Source organism: Rhopilema esculentum, chromosome 6 (genome assembly GCF_057945365.1).
Source record: "Rhopilema esculentum isolate cy_ngs chromosome 6, ASM5794536v1, whole genome shotgun sequence".
NCBI lineage: Eukaryota > Metazoa > Cnidaria > Scyphozoa > Rhizostomeae > Rhizostomatidae > Rhopilema > Rhopilema esculentum.
Genome location: NC_142820.1, coordinates 12,128,621 through 12,155,952, shown reverse-complemented (window position 1 = coordinate 12,155,952; position 27,332 = coordinate 12,128,621). Strand labels below are relative to the sequence as shown.

General features: G+C 36.1%; 1 protein-coding gene across 5 annotated transcripts; it reads right to left on the bottom strand.

Annotated features, from left to right (window-relative positions):
* Nucleotides 1-1,831: 1,831 nt before the first annotated feature.
* Nucleotides 1,832-27,332, bottom strand: LOC135686108 (copper-transporting ATPase 2-like). 5 transcript variants are annotated; one of them, XM_089108864.1, is made up of 20 exons: nt 27,175-27,332; nt 24,877-25,623; nt 23,141-23,377; nt 22,008-22,171; nt 21,018-21,259; nt 20,240-20,396; nt 19,757-19,867; nt 18,957-19,174; nt 18,159-18,207; nt 17,315-17,419; nt 16,799-16,927; nt 14,524-14,658; nt 13,643-13,831; nt 11,840-12,175; nt 10,152-10,415; nt 9,514-9,717; nt 8,933-9,153; nt 6,321-6,426; nt 4,341-4,396; nt 1,832-2,602 (listed from the first exon to the last, which is right to left on the bottom strand). In XM_089108864.1, exons 1-20 carry the CDS (start codon nt 27,206-27,208, stop codon nt 2,482-2,484), a joined length of 3,825 nt encoding a protein of 1,274 aa, XP_088964990.1. In that variant the 5' UTR covers nt 27,209-27,332; the 3' UTR covers nt 1,832-2,481. The 5 variants fall into 5 exon arrangements, with proteins under 5 accessions (XP_088964990.1, XP_088964991.1, XP_088964992.1 ...); XM_089108865.1 differs by lacking the exon at nt 27,175-27,332 and adding an exon at nt 26,936-27,127; XM_089108866.1 differs by lacking the exon at nt 27,175-27,332 and adding an exon at nt 26,958-27,127.

The window sequence follows — 27,332 nt, the reverse complement described above, 5'->3', positions numbered from 1 at the left end:
AAACTTTGTCCAAAAACAAATTTTGTTGGCAGAAAGACCCTAGAAACTGGCATTGCTTTAGCTGTTTGCCAGTTTAGTATGGGTTGCTCATTTAAGAGTGTCCTTTGTCAGACATTAGGACTTGTACCAGGGGATTATTTAGAGAGGCAAGCAGCATCAAAGTCTATTGAAAGACTCAAAAGAGCAGAAAGAGCAAGCACTCTTGCAGCAAAGAAAAAAAGAGTACAGCTGAAGTATGAGACAAGGACTAAAAATGCAAAAAAAAGTTGTTAGGAGACCAATATGCTGCCGGAGCTTTTAATTGCTAAATATGTGACAAGAATAAATTTAGATGCAACAGAAATTCACTTTGTTTGTACCTGGTATATGTTTCATTTATAGAAAATTTGAAGAGGCAGATCATGTGAATTGCAGCTCAAATTTGAAAAATCTTAATAGTTTAACATCAGTTTGGACTTTAAAGGCGTTTTTCTCTAAACAGTGTTTTCAGCTTACCAGCACAGCTTAGTTTCTGCAAGATTTTTTTAAGAATAGGTAAACACAGAAAACTATATATCAAACTGCTCCCCAGTGTATGTAGAATGGGGGTAAAGCTAATCATTTTTTGATTGAAGGCAGTCTGACTGCAAAGGCTGAGGAAATACAAGCATATTTAGGAATGAAAAATCTACGTTTTGAGTTCATGTTTGAAATATTGTCCTTGAACAAAACAAAATTTAAATACCTTTACCCCATTCTACAGACCCTATGGATCAGTTTGATATGTAAGAAGCTTTAAAAAATTAAAATAAAAACTTTCTTGCAAAAACTTAACGATACCACTTTCAGGGTAATTTTGATTGGTTTCCATGGTAACCTTAATTGATATCAACATTTTGGCAACAAGTTTGAAATCGGCATGACAAATTACACCTTTCCTGTGAATTTTGACATAATTGCACACAACACAGAGATTTTAGATTTTGGGCCAGTAGCCTACCAATGAATTTCCGAGAATGACGTTTGTCTGTAGTCTTGATTCAAATAAATTTTTATGAATGCTCTCCCATTAACAATGCAAAAATTTCTCAAGGTCCCGCTCCAGACCGCCGACCTTCTCTACCTAGAAAAGGTCTTCATCTACAACCTAGCTTCGTCATTGGCCAAACGACGATTCCCGATCTGCTTCAACAGCAAACTGTGATACCCCCAGGTGCCCTTTCTGCAGTTCCTGCCCCACCGCATCTTGAAGCTTCCGGCGCCTCTGCGCGAAACAGATCAATTTCGAAAGGGAAACGCGTTCCCCGCGCAATAATTTTTTCCTAAAATCCCTTCCGCGCGTAAATTCAAATTTAGTTGCAGCACGGATTTTCGTGTGAGTCCCGCGCGCAGCCCCACAACAGGGCTTGCAAATGCTATTTAAAAAATTGAATCCCGCAGCTTTTAGCCTGCTACTTTGCAACATTATTAGTTCCCACGCGAGCATAAGCAGTAGAAAACAATTCCCCGCGCAAACAATACACTTTGCAGTCTGGGGACTGTATGGCATGTCATAAGCATCCCTCCAATGATCAAAACAGTCAGCCTGAAACAAAATCGTTTTCTGTATTTGTTACAGTAGTAAGGAGACGATGAGCTATGCTTATCGAGCAGTGCCCTGGTCCTTCCTCTCAATGTGACCACACCTCATCTTTCCTTCGCCTGGAGTTACAGAGAGTTGAGGACTCTCTTCGCCCTAAGTGAAAGTCATGTCAGGGACTCGAACCCCAGACCTTTGGATGGATCTGTAATCTGCGATCCTAACCACTGAGCATTGGGCCACAGAGAATGCGGGAGAAAAAAGAGCCAGCCATGTAGCTAAAAGCTAATGAATACAGATTATAATGAACTACAGCGAGGACAAAGTGTCCATTGGGTGAAATAAACAATAGCGAATATCACAATATTATTTGAAAATCAATACCTTTCTATAAAGTTGATATGTTTTTCTAAAATCTGCAAACAACAAAATTTGTTGATTATGATATTTTTATCAATAGATTGTAGGTTTTGAGAGCATACGTGGATTAGAAAACCAGCTAATTCAGGTACTTACATGTGAATAGCATACAATATTAAAAAAACCGTTGTCCATAGATACAAGGTATAAATTTTCCGAGTTTCTGCCATGATGCTGCTTTTCACTAATGAAAACTGCTACACCCTAATAAACCTAAATGCGTAACTGAACAGTACTGTTGTAGATAGTGTTTGGCAGTTTTTTGGCTAGATGTGAAAGTTTTTACCTGGAAAGAACGTTCCTGGATCATTTTTGGCTCGTCAAGAACCACATTCAGATTAAAAAAGAAAGAAAGGTGGTACGAAAATTGCTTAAGTGAGTTCTGATAATTGGAAAGACCCTTTTATATCAATTAACTATATACCTCGTTAAAATGGACAATAAAAAAAACATATGACAATTTACTTCTATTTATATCCCAAATCAGCTAAAAACCGTAAACTTCACACCGGAAATTCAGAATTAAGTAACAGCACTTCACATTGTTCTAAATCTTCGTTTGTACTGGTGTAAGCTTTCTTTATTAGTTGGCCACTAGGTTGGACGGTTGAAAACTCCGTGGATCTGCAAATAAGATGACGTATTGGATGTTAAAATAAGATGAGCATCAGAGGCTAAAGGCATTAGCAGGAATAAACAAATTCAACTTACGGTCTCGTTTTTAAAAATATTTCAAAACTCTTTGGTCAAAATGTTTTACTCTAGGTATGGATTAAGGGCCAAAATGTTGGTCTATTTTCAAGTTTTCATGGCGGTAGATTGATTTGATGATAATATTAAATAAAAAAAAATTATAAAGGATTTGACTATCACAAGTGACTAAGAGGGAAAAGTTCCACCCGATACAATTTTTGCGGTCAAATCCATTACAAGTTCTCAAACTTTACATTGACACAAAATCCACCATACAAACACAAACAAAATGAAAGATTCCATCTGGCCTAAAAGTCTGACAGGAAATCAAAATCTGTGCTCAATACAATTGTACGAAGAGGTTTTGAGTAACTTCCAAAAAGGACCTGCAATACTGCAGAGATCCTTCATCGGGAGTAGGAGCGAATTGCTTGTCCGTGAATTTTGATTTTCATAAAAGTTGCTGCGAAAAGATTTTAGCTTGGGAATTGCTTTCACATTCAAATGTTTTGAAAAGACGAGTTGTGAAAAGTTAGGGATAACAATAAATACAAAAATGTGTAGTTATATATCATAATGAACAGAGCTACTGAAAATCTTAGAGGGGATTTTTAAGGTCTCGCATTTACAGGAAAAGAGTCAACACTGATGGCAGAATCGTCCGAGTAGTATTGTAAAGTAAATTTGTAAGTAGCGTAGCTTGTATTTATGTGTTGTAACTTTTTAATGGATGTATAAAAAAAAGAATCAGTAAGGCTTCTGTCCAATCCTTAACATTCGAACTACTTTAAAGCCCAAGAAAATTACAGTTTACCGATCTGTAGGCAATGCTTAATGAAGTAAAGGCAGAGCTGTACATAAAGATTAGGCAAAGCTTCGACTCTTACGCCTAATGTCGTCATCAGGAAACACGACATGTTCAAAACGGCTAAGGGTGCATTATAGTTGCCTGATGATCGTATTAGGCCTGAAACTTAGAAATTACACACTAAAGCATATCTTTATAACTTGAGCCTGGTTTCCATTTGATCGCAAGGATCGCTGGTGACGCAGGGATCGCACAAATTTGTGACCAGCGATCGTTGGTCAAAATGGAAACTGTCTTGTTCAGTTTGCCAGCGATCGAGGCCTCTCTTTCAAGAGGAAAGCCTCGCTTCTACAGTCACGTTGTGGAATCCATAATATCTAAGGTGGGGTTTGCTGCATCTGAGAATCTCCAATTTATGGAGGAAGTTCAGAAATACGACTGCGTATACAACAAGCATAACCGAGATTATAAAATTCGTTTTTGCAAAAATTTTCTGACCCAAAACTTGTTTCCTTTTCCGCTGATGGTCTTTAGCTCTCTTCAGCAACACTATTATTAAAATACAGTTAGCCTGTAACAAAAATCTTTCCATTTCATTGTCATCTGCTCGCGCCATTTTAAAATTTAGCGCCAACGTTTGCAGTATGTGCGATCGTTGCGATAAATGGAAACCACATGACGCAAAGGTCGATGAGAATTGCTGGTCACGAATTTTTGTGACCCTTGCGTTCCTGGCGATCCTTGCGATCATATGGAAACCAGGCTTTACATAACTGGAAACGACATAAAACAATTTATACATTGACAACTATGAACTATACATTTGACGTTTATCATTCTTTTATTATCAAATTTTTTTACCTTTTAGACTGATAAATCTGAGTATCTTTTAATGGTTTCAGAAATCGAGATGATGCCTGAAAGAGTTAAAGATGATCGAGATACTGTCAGCAAAGCAAATATTGCCATAATTCTTAGTGCATTGTATTGAAGTATACGATACTTCAAGTATACGATACGTTTAGTGCATTGTATTGAAGTTAATACAGCAGTAAGTTTGAAAACATTAAAGTAGCTTTACTCTAACTTTGATGGCAGAGGGGTGAAGGTTTAACTGACGGATTAAAAAAAAGCGTTAGTTTTTGTATCAGAATGATCAATTTTTGTCGGTAATATATTTTAATAACAACATAAGCCTTGACTACTGCAAAATTTTAGCACACAAAATGTAGCACACATAAGTACTTTTCATCTAACACTTCTTTCGTCCAATTTTGCTTATCTTTTGGTCATTATCAGACGTTGACAACCCAATGAGTGTCGGCTAAAAAAGCTTTCGCATGCAATATTTTCCACTTTACCGTTCTATTTTCAAATGTTTCCAAACCTTCTTAGCAGAATAACTTCGAGTAGATCAATAACAGTGCAGTGAGGCTGGAAATTATCAATGCTATTGATTATCTACTGCCAGTGGATGTAATTTCTGCAGGTAACCACTATAAATAACGAACTTTTAGTGATTCAAAACATTAGGGTACAGTTCTTGGTTTGCCGGCTACTCAAAATAAAATAATATTACAAAAATTTCCAGATGAAAAATTATAAAACACTCGAAAATTCTCACAAGAGAAGCAGAAAAAGTAACAAACAAAAACTTGACATAACTAGCCACAGCGTCCAGTAAAAAATGGGCAAATATGGAAAACATTTGTTTTATGGAATTAGTAATAAAAGGAATGTAGAAGACAAATGAATGTTATAAGGTTATCAGAGAAAGATAGATTGGTTCTCAAAAGTTTGAAGAAGTGTGAAAAATGTTTTACGGGAAGGTGCACAGGTTTCGAAGGAATATTGTAAAATAAATAATGTTTCTTTATTTTAAGATTAGTGTGTTAATTTGATGCAAGTTAAGAGTTATTATTTAAAAATCCTGATTATAAATTGTACAAGGAAATCAAAGAACTTTAATTATATACAAATAAGATGTTTTAATTGATTCATTTATTTCTAAAAATGATTATACTTCGTATTTTGAAAGAGAGCTGTTTTATAGATGATAATTTTTTTACAGATGATACAGTTCATTAGATGTTAAATGTAATTTGACTGATACTATCTTCGACATGTTTAAACAGTTTTTGTTGGTTAAATCTTGTGCCATAAATGACACTTTGAAGTGAACAAATAAGCTGCTTTTCTACGAAATTTTACAAGCAAATTGTTTCTTTCCAAAACAAAACTCGTTAATTGCGTTTTAAACGCGCTATTTTGGCGTTAATGTCTACTTCAACACGGTAATCCTGCAAAATATCTGGAGTATTGTATCTTCTGAATCAAATGTTTCTTTCTCATCATTGCAAGATCATTACAAACACAATAAATGCCAAAACCAAGCTGGTTTTTCAGCAGCTTAAAAATTATATATACAACACAATACCACAAACTCACAAAATAAAAAAAGCTGCCATTGTGTAGATAGAAGAAGTTCGTTTTCTCTCTTGGACTCCAGTGGTAATTTTTCTATAGGCTCGCTGCACTGATTGGTCCACTATGCCGGTCATGGGCTTGCATTTTTTTAATTGGCCTTTTTCGATCCACAAATGGGTATTACCATATTTTCTCCATCGTGTTCTTTCGGACCCTTATTCTGACGTTTTATACTCTGAGGAGTGTCAGACGAAAAAGCTTTTAGTAATATGTTGTGAAATGTTTTCTTTCTCAATGCCATTTTCAAGTTCTGTACCGCTAAAAATACTATATATTACAAAACGTACACTGCCTAATACTTTATGCTTCAATAAAAGTACAATTGAAAAAGCGCGCCAAGCAGTAAAAACAAACCTCTACAGAGCTTTCATTAAGAGCCATGACCCCAGAGTCCGTCCTTCCTTTAAATGTCACACCATTGAAGTCATCATTGTTTCTAACGTACTGCTTCTTTTTCCAGCTGTTCAAGAGACAAAATAACACATTCAGCCTAAAACGACTTTGCAGTGACAAACAATTATATTTAATAGATTAACAAACAACCAAAACATAAAAGCGTGGAAAGGTAAGGAAAAGGTGAGTCGTAGTTGCGTCAAAGGTGAGTCAAAGATGAGGTCAAGGTAAGACCAAGTTGAGATCGAGGTGAATCAAATGTGAATCAAAAGGTGGGTCAAAGGTGAAGCAAAGGTGATGCCAAAGTGAGCTGAAGTGAAATCAAGTCTTAAATACGATTTTTACTTTGTTTGTATTTGTTTTCACCTAGCATCCAAACGTAGTTTTTAGGACTCTGAGCCGTCCTCACAGCTTCACGCACTGGTGTAGTGCATGTGAGAAAGGACACCTGCACTGGGTTAACAGCATTGTTTCGGGCAAGGTATGCCAACTTTGCTACTGGGTAAAAAGAGTCAAGCTTCCCAGTCATGCACGGGTCGAGCCTTGATTGGAGACCGAAACCATTCAGTTGTGCAGTCAAGTACTCTAGCACACTTAGCAGCCTAGTACACGTAGCTACCTGGTCATTCAAAAAAGGTTTTACATTTACCGGTGTGCCAACTGTATTTCGGCTATGTACCTAATCTGGTGATTTAGACGCACTTATTGTCTTAACGTAAGTGCAATTAAAGTACAAAGATACAAAAAAGGTCGGTTGTACTTCTAGGGATGCTGTCATTTATGTCAAAAATGAATACAACCTAGCAAAAGGAAGCTATACTGCCTTAAAGTGTCACAATAGTAATTCGAGACTTAAAAAGTTTATGAGGTGGCGTAAGCCTTCTGCCAATAAACAATTGGATAATCAGTGATCGTGGTAACACTTGTGAGCTTTTGGAATGGCTAATGTTGATTGTAAATGCCTTAAGCCACTTTCGCATATGCAGATTGCCTTTACTAAAAACAATCAGAATCTGACTAGCTAAATTGGTTATATTTACTGAATATCATAGCATATAACAACAGGAAGCGGATTTGAATAAAAAACTTTCTATGCACAATGCTAAAAATGCTTCAGATATTATTCTAAGATGTTAATATTTGAAATCTTGTCAACATGTTGCTAAATAGAATATCAGTCGGTTAACCATTCAGAGCAACAGAGCAAAAAAATAATGTCTGAAGGATTATTTAGAATAAGAACTGAAAAACAAAAATTTTATTTGGAAGATTTTATTTTACTTTGTAAATCATCATCTTACATTTTACATAAAAATGTGTATTTTATAAGCTCAACAGACCAATTAATTTTTATGAAGAAATAATTTTTATCTCTATTATCAATTAATTGATCTAATTCCAACACTAAAGATTAATTTGCACGAAGGTTTAAAAGCAATTTAATTATTTCATAACATATTAGAATTCTAAGGATTTGCCATACTTTTTAAGCTTTTTACTTTCCAACAACTAATAGCATTTTATCAGAAAATCGAAAATAATTTATTACCCTTGATAGTTTTCGTTATTGATGAAAAGTGCGGCATATCTAAGCTTTAGAATTTTTTAAGCGAAAGAGTATCAACTGCAAACGCGAGTTAGAGAGAAAGTTTTAATAAAGCTTTAAAATTCCAAACTAGCTAAGCATTTAAGAAACAAAAGCCTTTATAACTAAACTCTTAAGGTATTAAACCGTGCGATCTCCAAAGTTGCAGTCAAATTGTCAGTTCTGTTTACGTTTGGCATAAAATGCAAAAAATCCTCTTATTGTGGAATATTTATAAACATACGCGTCAAGATGTTGTACCAACTTCAGAATACAGATACAACATCTTGTAATTACCTAAACCAAACGATGACGCAAATGACGTCACATGTAACTTGTAAAGGCGTATGTCGTGTTGGTTCACTTCCTTGAAAGCTGTCTGTTAACGTGTCTCTGTTTTGCAATGTCATAAATGTCCGTTGCATTTTGAAATAATTAACTAAGATTCAATGTCTCTAAGTCTCTCATATAGTCATCTGTTTTCCCTGTATGCGCGGTCGTAATGTCTAAGATGGTGCGGAAGTATATTTGACCTGTCAAAAGGAAAAGATCGCTTATTTGTCTGTTCACTCAAACATTCGTTTCAATTGAGCAGATCACAGACTGGGTGTTTTAAATTTATCTTAAAGTATGTTTGTGATATTATAACGAAATCAGTCCAATAGTCATTGAAAGTTAGTTCTGTCTGAAGAAGTTCTGATTTGAAGAAGTTCTGTTTTATTAAGCAGGAATACAGGAATACACATTATTCATAAAGTAATCTTGATAACTTTTGACAGAATCTTAGTCATTGAAATTTAGTTCTGTCTGAAGAAGTTCTGATTTGAAGAAGTTCTGTTTTATGAAGCAGGAATTCGAATTATTTATAAAGTAATCTTAACAACTTGTGACAGAATCTGCAAATATCCGTAAAATTATTAGCTGGCAATTTATTAACTTCTGGTTTAAGCAATCTTAAAGATCTAAATATAAATGAAAATGCACTTACTTTTTAAGTAAAAGAGATGACAAGACGACAGAAACTGATGACATTGCCATGGCAGCACTGGCCATCCAAGGTCTTAAAGAAAAACCTATCGGTTTCAGTACACCAGCAGCAATCGGAACACCGATCATATTGTACAGGAAAGCAAAAACAAAGTTGATGCGAATTCTTCGCACAGTTTTGCGAGAGAGCTCCATCGCAGCGACAACGTCCATCAAATCATTCTACAAGGAAATACAAACCTCGATTTAAGCAAGGTACAACCGTGGCTGGAATTGATCTTATGGAATTGATACAGACATTCTCACGAAAAGACAGATTGGTTGTATAAAACCATCAAAATAAATAAGTAGCAACATAACATAGGAGAATTTCATTTTATGGTATCATTTGAGAGTATTTTCAAAGACACTCGAAAAAAAGTACTAGTAGCATATTTGAAATCTGCTGAGAAGAGTGATTCTTGAATATGCTGAGCATAATTTTGCTGATCAAGTAACAAAGAAGCCAAAAACAAGACAGCAAGCAAATACTAGGCCTCAAAAGAAAGTGCTGATAATCTTTAGTCCAACAATTCTACTCACTTTGATCAAGACAATGCCAGCCGCCTCCACAGCTACATCAGTTCCAGTGCCAATAGCAATGCCAACATCGGCCTGGGCAAGCGCAGGGGAATCATTCACGCCGTCACCCACCATTGCAACCTTGTGTCTTCTCGACTGCAATGCTTTGACAGCAGCAACTTTATGTGATGGTAAAACTTCAGCTATCACTTCTGTTATGCCGACCTGCATTTAGAAACATAACATAAATTTATATATATAAAAGACAACTCAAAACTATATACACAGTATAGTTGTTGGATTTCCTTTTAACGTTTCCCATTACCGACAAAACAAATGGTTTTCTGACTCTGACAATTACGTCTACTGCTCTTTATAATGAAAGAGAGAAAACGCTTTGATGTAGAATTTGCTTCAAAATGCCATCTAAACTGAACAGCTAACAGCAGAAGATGCTCTATGGTAAGTCAACAATCTTTCAATCCAACGGTAGGTTTGAAACGATTAAGATCAAATTGAAAACTTTTATTTTCCATAAAGAATTGCAGAAGTTTTATTACGATTAACAGTGCTACTTTAAAACAAAGAAATTTAGTGTATGCGAGAATCTCGAATTTATGGTTAGGAAAATGACGATACTGGTGCTGTGTATTACTTACTTGTGAGGCAATAGCATTGGCGGTTTTTCTGTTATCGCCAGTCAACAATATGACTTTAAGGCCCATGTCTTGCAAGGTCCTGATCGCTAACGGGGCCTCTTCCTTAATAGTATCTGCAACGGCTAACATACCGACCAATACACCATTGATTGCAGCAAGAACTGCGGTATGTCCCTTCTCCTCATGTTGGATCATGACCTCGTCTACGTCCGTAGCAATACGTAGGCCATTTTGCAACATCCATTCGCGATTTCCGATTAGTACCTTAAATAAGAGTCATACAGAATAAGGTATTTGAAAGGAAAAGTCGGCAAAAGCAGTGCGACAAGAAATACAAAGATTCTAGAGTCAGTAAAAAGATCTTTAGTAAATCAAAGTTTCAGAGTTGATACAGAGATTCTAGATTCTTTAAAATGATCTTTAGTAGAACACAGTTTAAAGATATATCTTCAATTTTCACTTTCTATTATCAGAACAAAACTCTCTTTCAAAAACCTTCATACCCAGAAAAAGCAAGTCACAATAATTGAACAGTCGTTCATGATGAGCGTCAAATCCCAACAGCATGGCAAAAATTACTATATCCTACCGAAAGCTGATAAAAATCAGGAAGCGATTTTCCCTTGTTTCTTTCCAGTTTAGAAAATAGACAAATTGGTAACGTTCTTGGCCAGACAAAAAATATAAATTATATATATATATGTACACTAAGAATAGGGGAATGGATGCAGTTAAAATCGTCAGAAAAGGAAAAAAGCCGCTATCTTAGTACAGTCAATATCTCAAAAATGGTACCTAGGTTAATCTAGGTTGAGAAAAATCGATACAATTGGAAGTTTGAGGTTTGACTAGGAAAATAACAAAGGGACAAAAACTTTTAGGTCGAATTAGGTAAACAAGAACAACCAGACAACCGAATTTGATATACGATTTATCGGATTGTTGAATAAATATAATTTTAATAAAAGAAATAACTGCTTGTATTCTAATGGAAATGAGAGACAAACACATTGCGTGCCTCTCTAAAAGCTTGAGATAGGGCTAGCTTCATGTGGTATTCCTAAACAGTACTACCAGCTCCAGTCATGAGGTCTATTCATTTTCAGGCTACAGTTTTCTTCAAAGATTGGTACCGTATAGCATGATTTACAATTTAAAGTTCACTTTGACACATTCATTTGTGTCTTCAACTTGAAATTATATACTGAATGTTTTGCAGAATTCTGTTACCCAAAGATTATCCTGTCATCTAAAAAGTGTATTTATAAATGCCTTGTTAAGAAAATTTTGGATCCACAAATAAAAAACATTATATTACCCTTTAGCTTTTTAAGTTTCTTTTAAACTAGAGCCTTTCCGAAAATATTTGAGACGAAATGGATCTTTAAAGTGGTCTTTTATTTTTTTAGTTGGTAATGCTAGGGAAAGGCTAAAGAGCCTATGGCTAGGCCCTAACAAGGGCAAGGAAGGAAGGATTAGAAAGAGAGACAGGAGAGATCCAGGTTGTTTATTTATGTTATGAATAAAGATATGTTGTAAGCATCTGAGTAACAGGAAGGGGATAGAGCACTTCAAAGTTAACAAGATCTAGGGAGGAAGGAAGAGTTATGGGGTTGAGTTCGTGCGTTTGGCCTAACAGAATCTCTTTATACTAGAACTACAATAACATCATCGATTGGAAAACTCACCTGGTATGTGTCATTATCATTGCCGTCTAAAGGCTTCAAATCAATTGAATCCCCTTTAATGATGTTTTTTAGACTCGAGACAATGCACTGCAAACCATGGCCTGGAACAGCCTCGAAATCAAGGCAGTGTCCGAGGCTAGTAGTTTCGAGTATCTCTTTAGAATTCTGTGCGATTGCAACTCCGATTGGATGTTCGCTGCTCGACTCTGCAGTTCCCACAATAGCAAGAAATGGACGCAGTGAGCAAACATTTGATGGCACAAATAGCTTTGTCTGGGTCACAACTGGCTTTCCATGAGTGATCGTACCAGTCTTGTCAAAAACGACGGATCGGATCTGCAATTAGAGTTTTGTGAAATTACAGCAAAATAAAAGCAAGAAGATCTTTTTAAAGGCTATAAATTTTGCTGAGTTGGGTTTCCAACAGACCATTTAGCATTTGATAGCACACTACTTTGTACAGAGACGGTGCTTTCGAGTCATACAAAGTGGATCTGTTCGTATAAAAGTGGCTTATGTCGCTTGCATAGGACAATAAATATACTAAAATACGTGCGGTACAATATGATGAATTTAAATAACGATCAATGTAAGTAAATTGTACCAGGAAATTTTTTTAAAAAAATAATTAACGACGTTTGGAGCATAGCCTGTTATCAAGTAAGATAGAAAAGCGATGATAGAACTAAAAAACGTTAAAGGAATATGGAATTTGACGAATGGAATAGGAAGACGGATGTAAGAGCATGGAAAAGAAATATATGGAAAAAGCTAATAAAAATAAATATATATATATATATACATATACGCAAATACAGAATCTATGTATATGTATATATATGCACACTAATATGAAGAAAAAAAAACAAAGGAAAAGGAGGGGGGGGGGGGGGGGGGTTATTGAAGATACGTAAACAGTTTTTTAAGTCCAGAAGGATATAGAGTAAGACAATATTTGCATAAGACAACATTGGTATAGCAAAATCAGACTAATTGTGGTTCTCTTTATGAGCCAATTTAAAGGAGTTAGCGTACTATATCAGAAGAGTTCCTCTTGCTTCTTCTAGCGTTGTTGATTAAAGAAGTCGATTCTCGCATTCAAGGCACCTTGAAATAATTACGCAATAAAAAAACTAGACTTGACTACAAAAGCTAGATTCGGTGATTAAAGCCGACTTCAAGTAGAGCGTAAACAAAAATATCGAGCCACATGTAAATGATTAACGATTTTCAAATATATTCAGACCATGTCCATTCAATAAACAAAAAATATCTAAAAATATTTGAAGATTTTTCTTGAACCCTTCTTCCAGCTTTACGCGGTGGAAGACTTTTGTGGAACCTACCCTTCTCCATATTTGCAATTATCCCATTAATTTACAAATTTACAATCCGTGTATGTTTATGTATATATGACTCAAATAGCTTTGATTCAAATGTTTAAAAGCTCTTGCAGATCCGGCATGCTTTGCAATTCTATTTTCAAAACCGGCCAAATATTGTACAGCATGAAAATACAAAATACGAAAGCTGCGGCTAAGCATGTCAGTTGCGCAAGAGCCTTTAAAGAAGAATATTGAAAAAAAAATTTCAAAGCAAGAAATATCAAATTAGACTTTAATCAGACTTTATGCCTCTTTTTTTAATTACATATTTATTGTTAATTGTGGTTCTTATAATTCTTAAATGATTCAAGCACCATCCAACTTATAGTTGGCCATGTTGCAAAAATTAAACATTAGGTCGACAAATAACAGTCTCAACATTAACCAGGTCATTTACAATGCATCGTGGACATAATACCTTGTGCGCAGTCTCCAGTGGCTCTCCACCCTTGATGAGAATCCCATTCTGGGCACCAACTCCAGTACCAACCATGACAGCAGTGGGCGTGGCCAGGCCCAGGGCACAAGGGCATGCTATGGCAAGCACAGAGATAGCACATCGAAAGGCGAATTGGAAGGTAATCTCCGCTTCTGTGTACAATGTTTTCTAAAAAAAATAGAGATGCACCTGTCAGACCGACATATAGGCAAATATCAGTATGGGTGAAAATCTTCAATCGTATATGACAAATTAATTACCACTGACAAAGCTTTATAGGAATGTGAAATTATCACTAGATTATCACAAAAGGGTACACTAGATTTAAGGACTCTTTGAGCTAGTGCTATCTTGTACTCTTCAAGGTACACAAATGTTATTGAGGTTTGTTATTGTATTATTTGAAATAGATATAAAGTTTATCTACAATATGTAGGGCTACATTTACTTAACATTAAAGGTAAATTCAGGCAGTTGTGGAAATTGTGAAGACGGAATCGATGTTGGGGGAAGAAGAAGAGGCAACTCAAGCCATCTGATGTGGAAAATTCTCTGCGCATGTATCACTATTCAATAAGCTCAATTTAATAAACATGATCAGCGGTAGAAACAATATCATGTGGCATTCAGTGGCAGTCAGGGGTACAGGGGTACCCTAGGGGTACAGGGGTACCATAGAGGTACAGGGGTACCCTAGGGGTACAGTGGGAACTTCATTGTTGGTTCCGAAAATTGGGTGCGCAAATGCAAAAACTCAGGTAGCAAGTCTCTCATTGAAAAACCTGGGCAACATAGATACATCGAGAAACATTCAATTACGTCTGCAAAAAAACAAAATCTATATACAACAGGAGACTCACATCATAATCATGATTTATCGAATCATACGCAACAAAACCAATGGTTATCCATACGATCAGTGTCAGGACTGATATAGATATGACGAATGGAACAAAGTAGGCTGATATTTTGTCAGCCAGCTGTTGAATCGGTGCCTGTAGGGGGCGAAAACAGAAATTCAAATCAAGAATTGTAAATTTTATAGATTGGGGATGCAGTAATTGCCAAATATTAAATCAAGCTTTTTTTATATCACAAATAAAAACAACTCAAAATTAACTACATATAAATATTCTGTGTCTGCCGTAGCCGGAAAAGACATGATGTCATCGAGCTCCAACTACGACAGCACTTACATTAATATTAACATTGATCTAAATGACAAAAAAGATAAACAACAACTTAACCGGGTGTCTTAGAAGGAACACATCCCCCATTCACATTATTGTTGTTGATAATAATGTGGATAGGGGGATGTGTTCCTAAATTAAGCTGTATGTGATATGGATTAATCCATACTGGTTAGAGCGCGAGGAGTCTTGCCAACTTTCTGAAATCTCAGGCGAAGTAATCACGAGGTGTAGTCACATTGGGAGGAAGGACCAGGACACTGCTCGATAAGCAAAAGCTTTTCAGTGTCCAAAAACTACTTTCAGAGTTAGGCAGCAAACAATAAAAAATACAAAAATACAAAATATATTTGATATGGTTAGAGTTATCTGGAATTCTGCTATCTGTAATGCAACGACTAGGTTCGAAATTTGATATCCTATATTACATATTCGTTTTAAAAGTTACTTGGATTTTCGGCGTGCTTTTGGTCTTATTCCTTCTAGCGTAATGATCTCTGCAGTATCATATTCCCTGCAAATTGTGCTATTAGTGTATTCTGGGTTATATTTCGAATGGCCGCTGTTAAATGATTATCGCAATAAGCGTGAAACTTAGAGCCGCAACTGAATCGTTCTTTACACCAAAGCGTGCACAACTCTACCTATAGGGCATTTATCACTTTATCACAGATCGTAAAACAGTGATATATATTAAAACTGTATAAAAGAAGCTTAAAATAGCAATCAATCTCATTTAATGAATGAAAACGCATAGTCTGAAACGGTCGTGGTCAGAAACATTAGTTCGATTTTTGAGACACTCAACTTTTTGGTAGGCCCAGTAAGTGAAACCTAATGATGGCAATTGATCAGGACCTTACGAATTGTAACTTCACGATTCGAAGCGTTCATTGTGAAAGATACTGAAAAGTAATGATTACATTTTCTTACACTGAGCTCAATTTTTAGATTTTAAAATCTTTATTTTGGGTAAACTTTTTATGTCAATTCTGGAACTTTTCTTTGAACCTAGTTCTCAGGTTTCGGTAAATTTTGCACCTCGGTTCCAATGGGCTAAGTTGTCTAAATTTTGAAATTTTACTCTAGAACAGGTTTGAACTATTTTCGGCTTCTGGAACAAAGCCTACCTTTTTCAAACTCGCATTGACAACTGAAATCTAAATCATTCTTAAATAGCGATGATTCAACACCATGAGAAATTTCAATGACTTATGAAACACCGCTTCAGAACAACAGTTTCAGAAAAAAGACACTCAGATATATTCCCACATTACACTGTCCTCGTTTCGCAGATGAAATATAGAGCGATTCATATCATGCAAAGGTTCTCTGGCGTATCATATATCATAAAAATCTTTTAATTTATAGTTCATTGGTATTTGATAACGTGTGCAATATGTTTGGAGGGCTGTTATCGCACTCGTGTTTGATAACGTGTGCAATATGTTTGGAGGGCTGTTATCGCGCTCGTGTTTGATAACTTGTGCAGTACGTTTCGAGAGTACCAAAGTCATTTAACATCAGAATGGACATTTTTGCCAAGAGATGTAGAGGTAACAAAAATCTGCAAAAAAATGCAAGGTAATTTGCGAGACAACGATGCCGAAATCAAGTGCCAATAGAAATGCATTTTGCTTTCCGAAATAAATACACATAACACTGGAACAATAAGATATAGCCCGACACTTGACTGATAATATGAAATTCAGCGAATTCAGTGTGAAGAAAAGGAGTCGTTTATGTGAATGGAGCCTTTGGCAATTTTGAATGAAATACCGTTCTCAGAAAATGTGTCAGACGTAGCAAGCGATTATTGCCAGGCTTGCACGATGGCTAAGAAGGTGATCTTAGAAGCGGTGCATCCGACAAAGATGTGTTGCTAATTCCATGGTGTCCTGGCAATGTCTTATTAAAAGAATATTAATATCACATTCAATGGTACCTTGGATGTTTGAGCCTCTTCAACCAGCTTGACGATTTGTGCCAACGTTGTCTCAGAGCCAACATGGGTGGCCTCCATCAGTAGTGTCCCTGTCTGATTGATACTTCCACCAATTAATGGGTCACCAACCTAAGACAGTGAAAATTCATACTAAAAACCATGCAAATATGTAAAAAGGCATATAATTTAATCAAAGTCCAGAAAAGTTGTTAACCTTCCTCCAGGCAAAAACATCCCAGAAGGCAAACCTTCCTCGCAAAACAATAGAAAGTGGGCGTGGCTTGGGTGTGTCGTAGGAACTTCTATTGTTGTCGTGGACCTTCCTCCGGTCAGTAATGTTTTCCTGACTCTGAATTTAATTTTTATGAATACAAGGCATGTCAGACATGTTCATAGCAAGCAGGCCCAGTAAATTAAGCAATTTTCCTCAGAATACAGAGTCAAATGAAGATGAACAGTCATCCTCAGAATACACTGTCAAACTAGTAAACAATGAGAGATTTGGAGAATTAGTACCTTCTTGGTGACTGGCATCGATTCTCCGGTTATCAACGATTCATCTGCCATTGAATTGCCCTCCAAAACAACCCCGTCGACTGGTATTTTGGCACCAGGAACAACCTGTTAGTAATGGAACTATCTTTAATGAGTGTCACACTATCTCCAGTAACAACAAAGAGTAGCTCTAATCTACACATCGAAGCATATAGTTGCCTTTCTTTATCTAACAAAGTCTTGAGTTTTGAGCATATGTAGTGAAATGGCAGTGGCAGTGGCATGCTCCGACAGGACATGAATGGGGAATTAAAGCGTCCCTTCCCTCCATTAGCTTACAGGTCCAGCCTGACCCGACTGGTACCACCTGGCAGGGTTCCCTAGCTCAGGGCTACGAGCGATGGCCAACGGCTAACTCGGCGGGAGACCGGCAAGGAGGGTGGATGAGCTACGACTCCATAAATCAAATGCTTCGGGCGGAAGAACTACTGGAAAGAGGGATGGTGTCCCTTTGAAAACACTGTAGAGGTGGTTCTGGGGGCCCATCTCTACTATTAGCCCCTTAGTTTTATCTATGACCATGACAACAAACCAAAACTCAGATTTTGGGATAGTTGGAGGGTCATGGTAGCCAACCTTCTGATAGAAGATGGTACCTGATGATGATGAGTGAAATGGAGAAATGGGACGAATAGACTTGATGCCAGCAAAGTAATAAAAACTCACGAATAAATACGTCAACAGCACAGTGAATGACATAACAGCTAAGATGAGAGAGTAGCAGTTGGCTCTATAACATGTGATAATAGCATAGATGATGCAACATAAGGGAGTTTGGGGGTGTAGAATGAAAGATAATGTATACCTTTAGTACATCTCCTCTTTGTACAAGATTAACATCGATCGGTGTTTCACTGCAAACGAATACAAATTATTCAAACATGTCTTCAGAAAGACTGGAAGAAGTGATAGCCACAAGAGCATATAAATTCAAAAAAACGTGCCAATAATTTAGCTTTTAGAATTTCTGGATTTCAGAAGATTGGGGCTAGCTCAATGAGATCAACGACATTAAGAGATTCAGTTTATTACAAAACTTCTATCTGTTATAAAAAGAAACAAAAACATCTTACTCTTGGTTCTAAAACTCTAAACTACAGCTTACTCAAAAGATCGAAAGAAAGATCACAATTTTCAGTAGCCTGTTTATTATCGCAAAGCTTACAGAATTTTGCTGACATTAGTACAAACTTCCATTTATTCAAATCATATTTCCTTGTGAAACTACAACGTGATGTTTAGAAATACAGTACTAGCATAGGATTTCAACCTATTTTGCAGCGAAAAAATTTTTATGTGTGAAGTAAAAAAAGCCACTGACACCTCAAACAGTCGGCTGTAGACCGGTTTCGCCCCATATCAGGGCTCATCAGTACAGCTAGACTGAATGAGGACCTAAAGCCGGCCTAGGGCCAGCAATTAAGCTGTCAGTGGCAATGCATGTGGAAGGTAGTTAAGTGTGAAAAGAAACCTCAGCACTGCTTTGCGGTGCGGTTCTTGGTGATATTGCTTAAAGAGACTGTCGAGTCTCTAAGACTCATGCGTACTTCTTTTCACAAAAAATATTTACTCTAGAATCAAGTAAAATCCAGGAATGAAATACCTCACGATTGTGCTATCGGAAGGATCAATTTTCACGAGAAGGGCCTCGGGTGGCTGAAGTGACAACAACTTTGACAAGGCTTCTGATGTTTTACTCTTGGCCAAATGTTCGAGCCATCTCCCAAGTGCGATAAACACCAATAACATGGGGGGAGTTTCAAAGAATGTCATCGGACTGATTGGAGGTCCTTGAATAACAGCCATCAACAGAACCACAAACTGCAGCAAGCAAATGGAACAATAACAGAAAATTGACTCAAAACAAATATCAATTCATCTATAAATACGCACCAGTATTAGTTAAGATTTATAGGTGCTGTGGCGGTAGAAAGTACTTTTAGGAAGGGCTTGGTGTCTCGACCCAAGCTACAAAGTCGACGGGGCTAAGGAAAAGCTTTCCGCTGTGTTGATTTTCAACTGATCTCCAATGTCTCTGTTGACGTTAAAACTATAAACAATAAAACTGTTAACAAAAGCCAAGTGATAACCTAAGGTCTATTTTATACCATATCATAAAAGCAGTAACGGGGTTAGAATACTATTTCAATATCATTGAAATAGTGCCCACAGAGCTGTACAGAGGGGGTTGAGACTTGGCACCTATTTCAATGCTGAACTCTCTGTTAGTCAGAAACATACGCTTCAATTTTGGATATAAGTCGTTTGACGATCTTGTTCAAGCTAGTCAGCTTGAATCCGGGCATATGTCACAACACGCCGGTTCAGCATTTTTTGAAACCGCGATGATTAAATTTAAGATGTTTTGTCATGTTAACAAAGAATATGTCACAAATTACATACTGAGTATATATAGGCCACTGTTGTTGCCATGACAATAAGTACATCCATGTTTGTTGCACCGTGCTTCAATGCCTTATACGCCATTACGTAGAAATATCTTCCACCAAAAATCTACAACGCAAGGATCAAATTGAGAAGCAGTGTCACACCAACCAAACATCGAGGGGAGTTGACAATAAAATGTATATACATAAAAATACAATTAACTTAAAATGTTTTCATTAGTCCCATACACAAACAAGTAGCAAAAATCAGGGACAAAGATATTGAGGAAAACATTTTTAGAAGTCTTACACAATGAAGGAAAACAATATGTTTAGAAAAATTGTTTACTGTATACTAAAATTTGCAGCTTTGGATACTCATTAGAAGGGACTAAATTTGATCTTTTTGAAAGTTTCCTTGAAATTTCACTCAAAAAACAGCATAAACATATAAATAAAGAATAAAATGTAATAAGGAATTGATTATAGTCTTCCCTACCTGAACAGGAGTGCAAAGAATGAAGAGCAGAAAGTTTTCAAGTGACAACCCTCTAACGATGTACGGTCCTTTCTGTTCTCCAACAATCGTGTAGGCAATAATGATTCCAAGCACGGGTAAGCCAAATATCAGGGAAATTAGAAATGATTGTCGCCATCTAGGAACGCAAGTTAAAAGAAACGGATTATTACATGCATGAATAAGAAAAATAGAAAAATACTTGTTAGATCAATTATTATCGTTGAAAAAGGATTAACTAAGAACATGCGCTCAATGATCGACATTTTTAAACTTAACTAAAACCATAAAGCATTTGGAAAGAGACAAAACGAAAATTGTTTGATTAAGACAACACATTTTATTCCTAGAAAACAACATACTCTATTCCTACAGGACAAGCCTTTGAGCTTACAATAAGCTACATTAAGGAAGGGATCAAGCTATTGATTTAAACAATTAAAAGTCAGCGGGCCTGGGGGGCAATTGCCCCTTTAATCAGTATAATCAAAGGTCCCTGACTTTACTGATTACTGACCAGGATTATTTATAGCCTTTACTGATTTACGTGTTTTTATTGTTGTTTATTCTCGGCGTATTGCGGCGTTTCATATTTGCTACATTTTTATCGACATTTCGCCGCAAGAACTCCTTGGAGCCCGTCGAGCAGCCTGCTACAGTGGCCTTTTCTTCATTCACACATAGGATTATATACTTTAAAATAACTAAAAGAAACATTTTGCTTCGATTTTCTAACAGCGACCCAAAAAAAATAACTCACTGATTGATAACTCGAGAATCATTCAACGCACTCTCCTTGCTGTGGTCATGACTTGCTATTGACGCACAGAAGCCAAGATCTTCAATTCTCTCAATCAGATCGCGAGGTCCAATCTTATCAGAATCATAAGTGAATTTTCCTCTGTTTGTTGCTAAGGCTACTGAAGCCTCAACAACGCCACGTACTTTTAACAGACTTGATTCGATAAGGGCCACACAACTTGCACAGGTCATGTTCGCAATCTAAAATATGATAAATGTAATTAAGGTGCGAGGATGACTCAGTGGTTAGGATTGTGGGCTACAGATCCAGGGGACTAGAGTTCTGGTCCTTCACATGACCAAACTTTCACCCAGAGTGAGTTGCAAGCTTTCTGTAATTTTAGGTATGGTCACATCGAGAGGAAGGACCAGGACACTGCTCGATAAGCATAGCTTTTCTGTGTGTTTAACAATATCTTTAAATGCTTTGAATTAGAAACCAATACAAATAAAATATATCAATTCAAGGAACATTGTATTGCAAAGAAGATACATTAATGGAGACGTTACTGTAGAAACTGGCAATTATTCGTTTTAAGATTCATGATGCGGTCCAGTGAAATTTTGGCCTGTTGCAAAACATCAAAACAATCTTAAAGAATTAGAAATTTTCTTGCCACAGTAAGGGGCCAGCGCTCATCTTCGGTATGGATATTTCTACAAAGATATTACCATCTGCAAATGCACAAATAATCTACAAAAATAAACTTCACTTAAACTCAAAATTTCCATATTCACCACTATAAACAAATCAAAAACGCTACTTTTTGCAAAAAAAAATTAAATTCAGTATGCTCAATTCTCCATTTTTCCAACCACTATCTCGTTTGATAAAGCCTACTATACCATTTGTGGCTTTTACAGGGACCTTGATGGGCACTGTTTCTTAGTTTGAAACTATTCAATTTGAAATTTTATCATCATAAAGAAAAAAAACAGATTTACTCACTGCTAACTCTATAACACTGTACCCCTCTGCATTGTCCTCAAGAACTGATGTTTGGAAGCCTAAATCTGTAATGTGCTTCACAATATCAACTATGTTTGTCATTGTTTTATCGTAGTTAACTTCAGCTTTCTGAGCAAGCAATGCAACTACTGCTGATTTTATACCTAGAAGAGAAATAGAACATATGAAAGATTAATTTGATTTCAAGATGCTTTTATTGATCTCATGGAAACACACAGTATGTCTATAAAGTGGCAAATAATGACGTCATAAAAATGTATATTTGTATTTTAGAAATTCACCCATATGAACAGAAAGGATACGGCAAAATAAGCCTGGTACAACAAGTTTCCTGAAAAAAGGTCAGGGGACCACCTTACTTTTGCTTATAAATAATTGTTGTTTGGTCTGATTAATTTGATAAGTTTCAAAGCTAGGGTTAGGATAATGAGCCTGTGCCCATGTGGCCATATCTCAGACAATCTATAACAGGCCTAATGGTGCATCCACAGTAAGAAGGTTTCTCATGATGCTCTTAATAGTTACTGGGTTAAAATACCAAAAATTTAAAAAAGGTTTCTTATGACGTAATCACTTTGCCATTCTATTAAAGGCAGTGTGTCCATATAATGTAACAATTTGAATAAGCCTCCTTTCTCGAATTAACCCCCCCCCCCTCCCTCTTGAAGAACCCATTCATATTTAGCATCAAGTTTTGTATCAATTTGAATAAGCCTCCATGCTCCAATAAGCCCCCCCTCCCTCTTGAAGAACCCATTCATATTTAGCATAAAGTTTTGCATTAATTTGAAAAAGCTTCCTTTCTCGAATAAGCCCTCCCCTCCCTCTTAAAGAACCCATTCATATTTACCATCATGTTTTGTATTAATTTGAATAAGCTTCCTTTCTTGAATAAGCCCTCCCCTCCCTCTTCAATTCAAGAACACATTCATATTTAGCATCAAGTTTTGTATTAATACCCCTGTCCAATAAGAAATGGGCTGTCAGTATGAAATCACTAACTGCTGATAACACAATGAATTCTGCTTGAAACATTATTTGTTTCTGATAACATAATCATTTTTACAAAAACTTTTCTTCATGAAATACATTTAAAAACATTTGCAAATTACCAGGTCTCTTTTTCAGACTCCTTTCAATTGTGGCTACACAAGATGCACATGTCATGCCACTGACTTTCAGAAAAGCTTTGCACACATTCATTTCATCAAATGAATGATTGCTACTCTGTCTCTGGATATTTACTTTGTTACCAATTGATATTTGTGAAGGTTTTCTTTCCAATTTCACAACTTTGTCAGGAGAACTGATACTTGAAGTTGATCTCATTGATGACTTACGACTCAAAGCTGTTCACAGAAAAAAAGTATATTGAAAGCTTTAGAGAAACTGATCTTGTAAAATTGAAAATTTTATCTAAAAACATGTTCATAAAAGCATTGTACACTTAAACACTTTTTAAGATCAGATGGTTTAATGGCTTGCTCCTAAGACACTGGTTTGCACTCCTTAAGACGCTGGATCATGACAATGGTGAAATCCGGCAAGAGTGAAGCACTTCAATAAACTATAAGAATTGTAAGAAACCTTCAAACCCACATGCTAAACATGCAAACTTTCATCTTATTAGGATAGCCAGGCCTCTCTGTTTAAGGCGTGCATGATAGCGCACGCGCCTTGGCACGCTACTGTCGTTGCCGAGACGCGCAAACAAACCACGCGCCTGGTTTATAGAACCCTTTGAATCGCGCTCCTTGTGTTTTGGTTATGAATTGTTATTATACAAAGAGCCTCTTTCGAGGAAATTGTTATTGCCAAGTTAAAGCAAACACCTCTTGAATATATTTCTGGTCAATAACCAATAAACTGTCCTTGTGATTCCTGATTGGTATAATTGGATTTCAACACAGTCTGCAACTTTACTCATTCATTCTTTCATATATGTGCATGGAGACAGACTTGTGCTTCTTTTCGCTCCTTTTTCACGACAGAAGTTTTTAAATGGCCAGTAATTCAAAGGGTCAAGCCATAGAGCTATCTACTTTTCGCAAGTATCGCAAGGACGAAGTTATCGGATCAAAGACCGAAAAATGGAATGGGACAATGATGGTTTCTATTTGGTGTAAAGTTTGCTCAAAACACAAAAGCAGTATTTTATGAAATCCTCTTTGTAAAGGAAGTGCCAGGAAAGCAATTGAATATTATGTCAATCGAACGAATTTTGATTCTTCCACTTCTTCTGACTCCGATTCTTCATCGGAATTTCAGCTGGACATTGACGAACTGCAACAATAATGTGTTTTTTTGGCTTTTAGTGCTCTATTAAGTAGTTTGTCTAGATATTTCTAGATACAAAGTATTTACATGCGAAAACATGCTGTTTTTGCCTACTTTAATGTAAATATATTTTTTTGATAAAATGCGCGCCTTAGCAAGGCGAGGCACGCGTCTGAGCACGCGTCTGCTAAAATGCTCACGGAGAGGCCTGGATAGCAATCCAACTCAACTTCTGGAAAAGGAACAAAGACTTTAAGATTCATTCAGGTGTTGTTTACACAAAATTTGCTTTTCTTTTTGTAAACAAAAGCATTTTTCATAGAATTCCATGTATCTTAAAATTTCTTAATTTTTAGGATTCGGAACAAAAATTCCTGTTCCGAATTTTTCATCAAATATATAGACAGAATTAAACAATAAAGCAATTTGCATTCCAAATATCATCCAAAGCAGACAGCAAAGCCTTATGAAAGCATTATGATAAAAAGCAGGAAAAAAGAAATCTCTAGGATCAATTAAAATTTTCACTGCATCTTTTCTACCAATGATTATCGATACTTTTCAAACATACCTTCTTCAAGGAGTGTTGCATCAAACCCAATATCATCAATTGCATCTCTGACTTCTTCACATTTTATCTTCAAAGGATAATGCTTCACAACAGCTTTCTTCTCCTTCAAAGAAATTTTCACTTCCTCTATACCACTAAGCTTGCTCAAAGCTGTTTTTATAGAATTTGTACAAGAGTCACATGTCATACCCTCTATATGTAAGGTTATTGTCTCCATTGAATCCTTTGCTTCTTCTGTGCTCTGTTTGCTTAAAACTGTTCCGATTATTGCTTTTTTCTTAAGATGACTTTGAATAGCATTTGGTTTGATCACAGAAGGACGGTAAGATACAGCAGCAAGGTTGTTATTTTCGTAAATATCACAGCTGATAATCCCATTTTCTTTGGTCAGTTCGTTACTGACCTCTGAGGCTCTGATGTCACTATCAATACCCTTCAAGTTTAACAATAATACTTTAATGTCACCTTCAACATCACCGACTGTTTTATTTTGAAGTCCTGCTTCAAAACCCATGTCATTTATCTGTTCAATAATTTGATCCTCTGACGTTTTCATTGGATCATATGATACAACAGCAAGTTCTTTCTCTAATGAAACTGTAATTTTGGTAATCCCATCCTTGTCTTGCATGTTTGATGTGATGTTCTTGACACATGATTGACAGGTCATACCATGTACAGATATTTCAACAGTTCCATAACCATCAAATACTGGATTCTCCATTTCTTTTATGCTTTCCTGTGCCTCTGTAAACAAAAATATCCTTTTAGTAAATTAATGAACCATAAGATAACAAAATTTATTTTTCTTTCAATTTTTCTAAAATCCATTAAAGAAATTTATACTTTAAAATGTTGAAACAGCTAGCATATTTGCTTATTTTGAAGAATATAATCAGGATGTAACATAACAACAAAGATAGAATTTAATTCATGTTTGCAAAATGCATCTTTCAGAAAAATTTATTGATTGACCTTAAGACCTTAAGAAAAGAGAAAAGGTATGGAAATTTCAATGTATGGAAACCCAATACCCTGCATTTAAATTTTGTTTAAAATTTTCTTGTCTTCTTATGATCTTTACAAAATTTATTGTATTTATAGAGTTGGGTTGAGAGCTCTAAAACATATTCAATTCTTAAAACTGGAATATTGAAAGACAAGTTTATTCTCATTTTGATACCCCATGTCCTAACATTCAAAATTTTTGTCTCAAAGCCAGAATATAATATCCTTGGAAGCATGAAATCTCATGGCACATATTTGTTTAATTTGCCATGCTACTGCCAATTAAAGGGGATCAAACTCGAATCATCACAACCAAACATTGGAGAAACTAGATTAATGTACTTTTCCAATAAAACATATCTTGATGCTAATTGCAATAAGCCATTATAAAATTGTTCAGATTATTACTAAACTACGTTTGGCTTAAAACTGCTATGCAAACTTTAATCTAAATTGGCCTACCTATTGAGAACTTTTATCCTTTGAGCACAGTTTTTACAACCAAAAACCGAAATCTAATTCCTTGCATTTATTGAAAACGTGGTTAACATTTGTTATCACCTTTAAATTGTTTAGTTAGCTGTTACTCGTATGTGTAGGTCTAACTGAACAAAATTGCGTATTTGCGAAAGCGGCCCCTAAACGCATATTTATAACAACATTCTACGGTTAAAAACAATCCAGCCGTTCAAAATGCAATACTGACGATTTTCTAACAAATTTTGCATTTTTGGCTCAAGGTTTACATTTTGAAACATACTGAACCCAAGCCAATCATGCGATTTTGTTGGCATTTAGCAAACCTCCCAAAGTCGCTTAGGCCCGAAAAAAAATGATACAAGCACAGATCCACCGAACCATCCTGTAAATGAAGTGGAAATGATACCAACGTAATAATGGCATCAAGAGAGCCAGCAGATTGAAAAACCCCTAACGTTTCCTGCTATAACGTTTCCCTCAAGAATCAAATAATATAAAGGAAGATTAAAACGAACAGTCACGAGACGACCAGTGAGAACAATCGTAGGCCAACTGGCTTGGCAGTTCATACCTCAAAAGTTTTCGCTGCGTACCTTGGTCGATCTTTGTATGAAAATTCTAGATTGATCCACTATTGATTTTGCATCTAACATTAGCTATTAAGGTACTTTATACAAAAATATGGAAAATAAACAACATTAAAAAGGCCGAGTGATTCCCGAACATCGTCCATCCGTGAGATCATGAGAAGTCTGGTAACTAAAGACGCTCCTTCTGCCTCTAAAAGGACGCGATATCGTATTCATTTACCTTTCTGTGGTTCCTGCACAGATTTACTTTCCATTATCCGTTTCTCTGCGTTCAAAACTATCCCAGTTGTAGTTTTCGGAATAAAGTTCTGCAAGCAAATCGACGCAGACTCACGATCAGTCAGCAAAAATATTGCAATCAAAAACCAATCTTGCCTA

Coding starts and splice junctions, on each gene's coding strand:
- LOC135686108 (XM_089108864.1), bottom strand. CDS start 27,208: ATGGAAAGTAAATCTGTGCAGGAACCACAGAAAG. Junction 19,868..20,239: donor TTCTTTGCACTCCTGTTCAG/GTAGGGAAGACT, acceptor CTTGCGTTGTAG/ATTTTTGGTGGAAGATATTT. Junction 19,175..19,756: donor CAGTGGCCTATATATACTCA/GTATGTAATTTG, acceptor TGCTTGCTGCAG/TTTGTGGTTCTGTTGATGGC.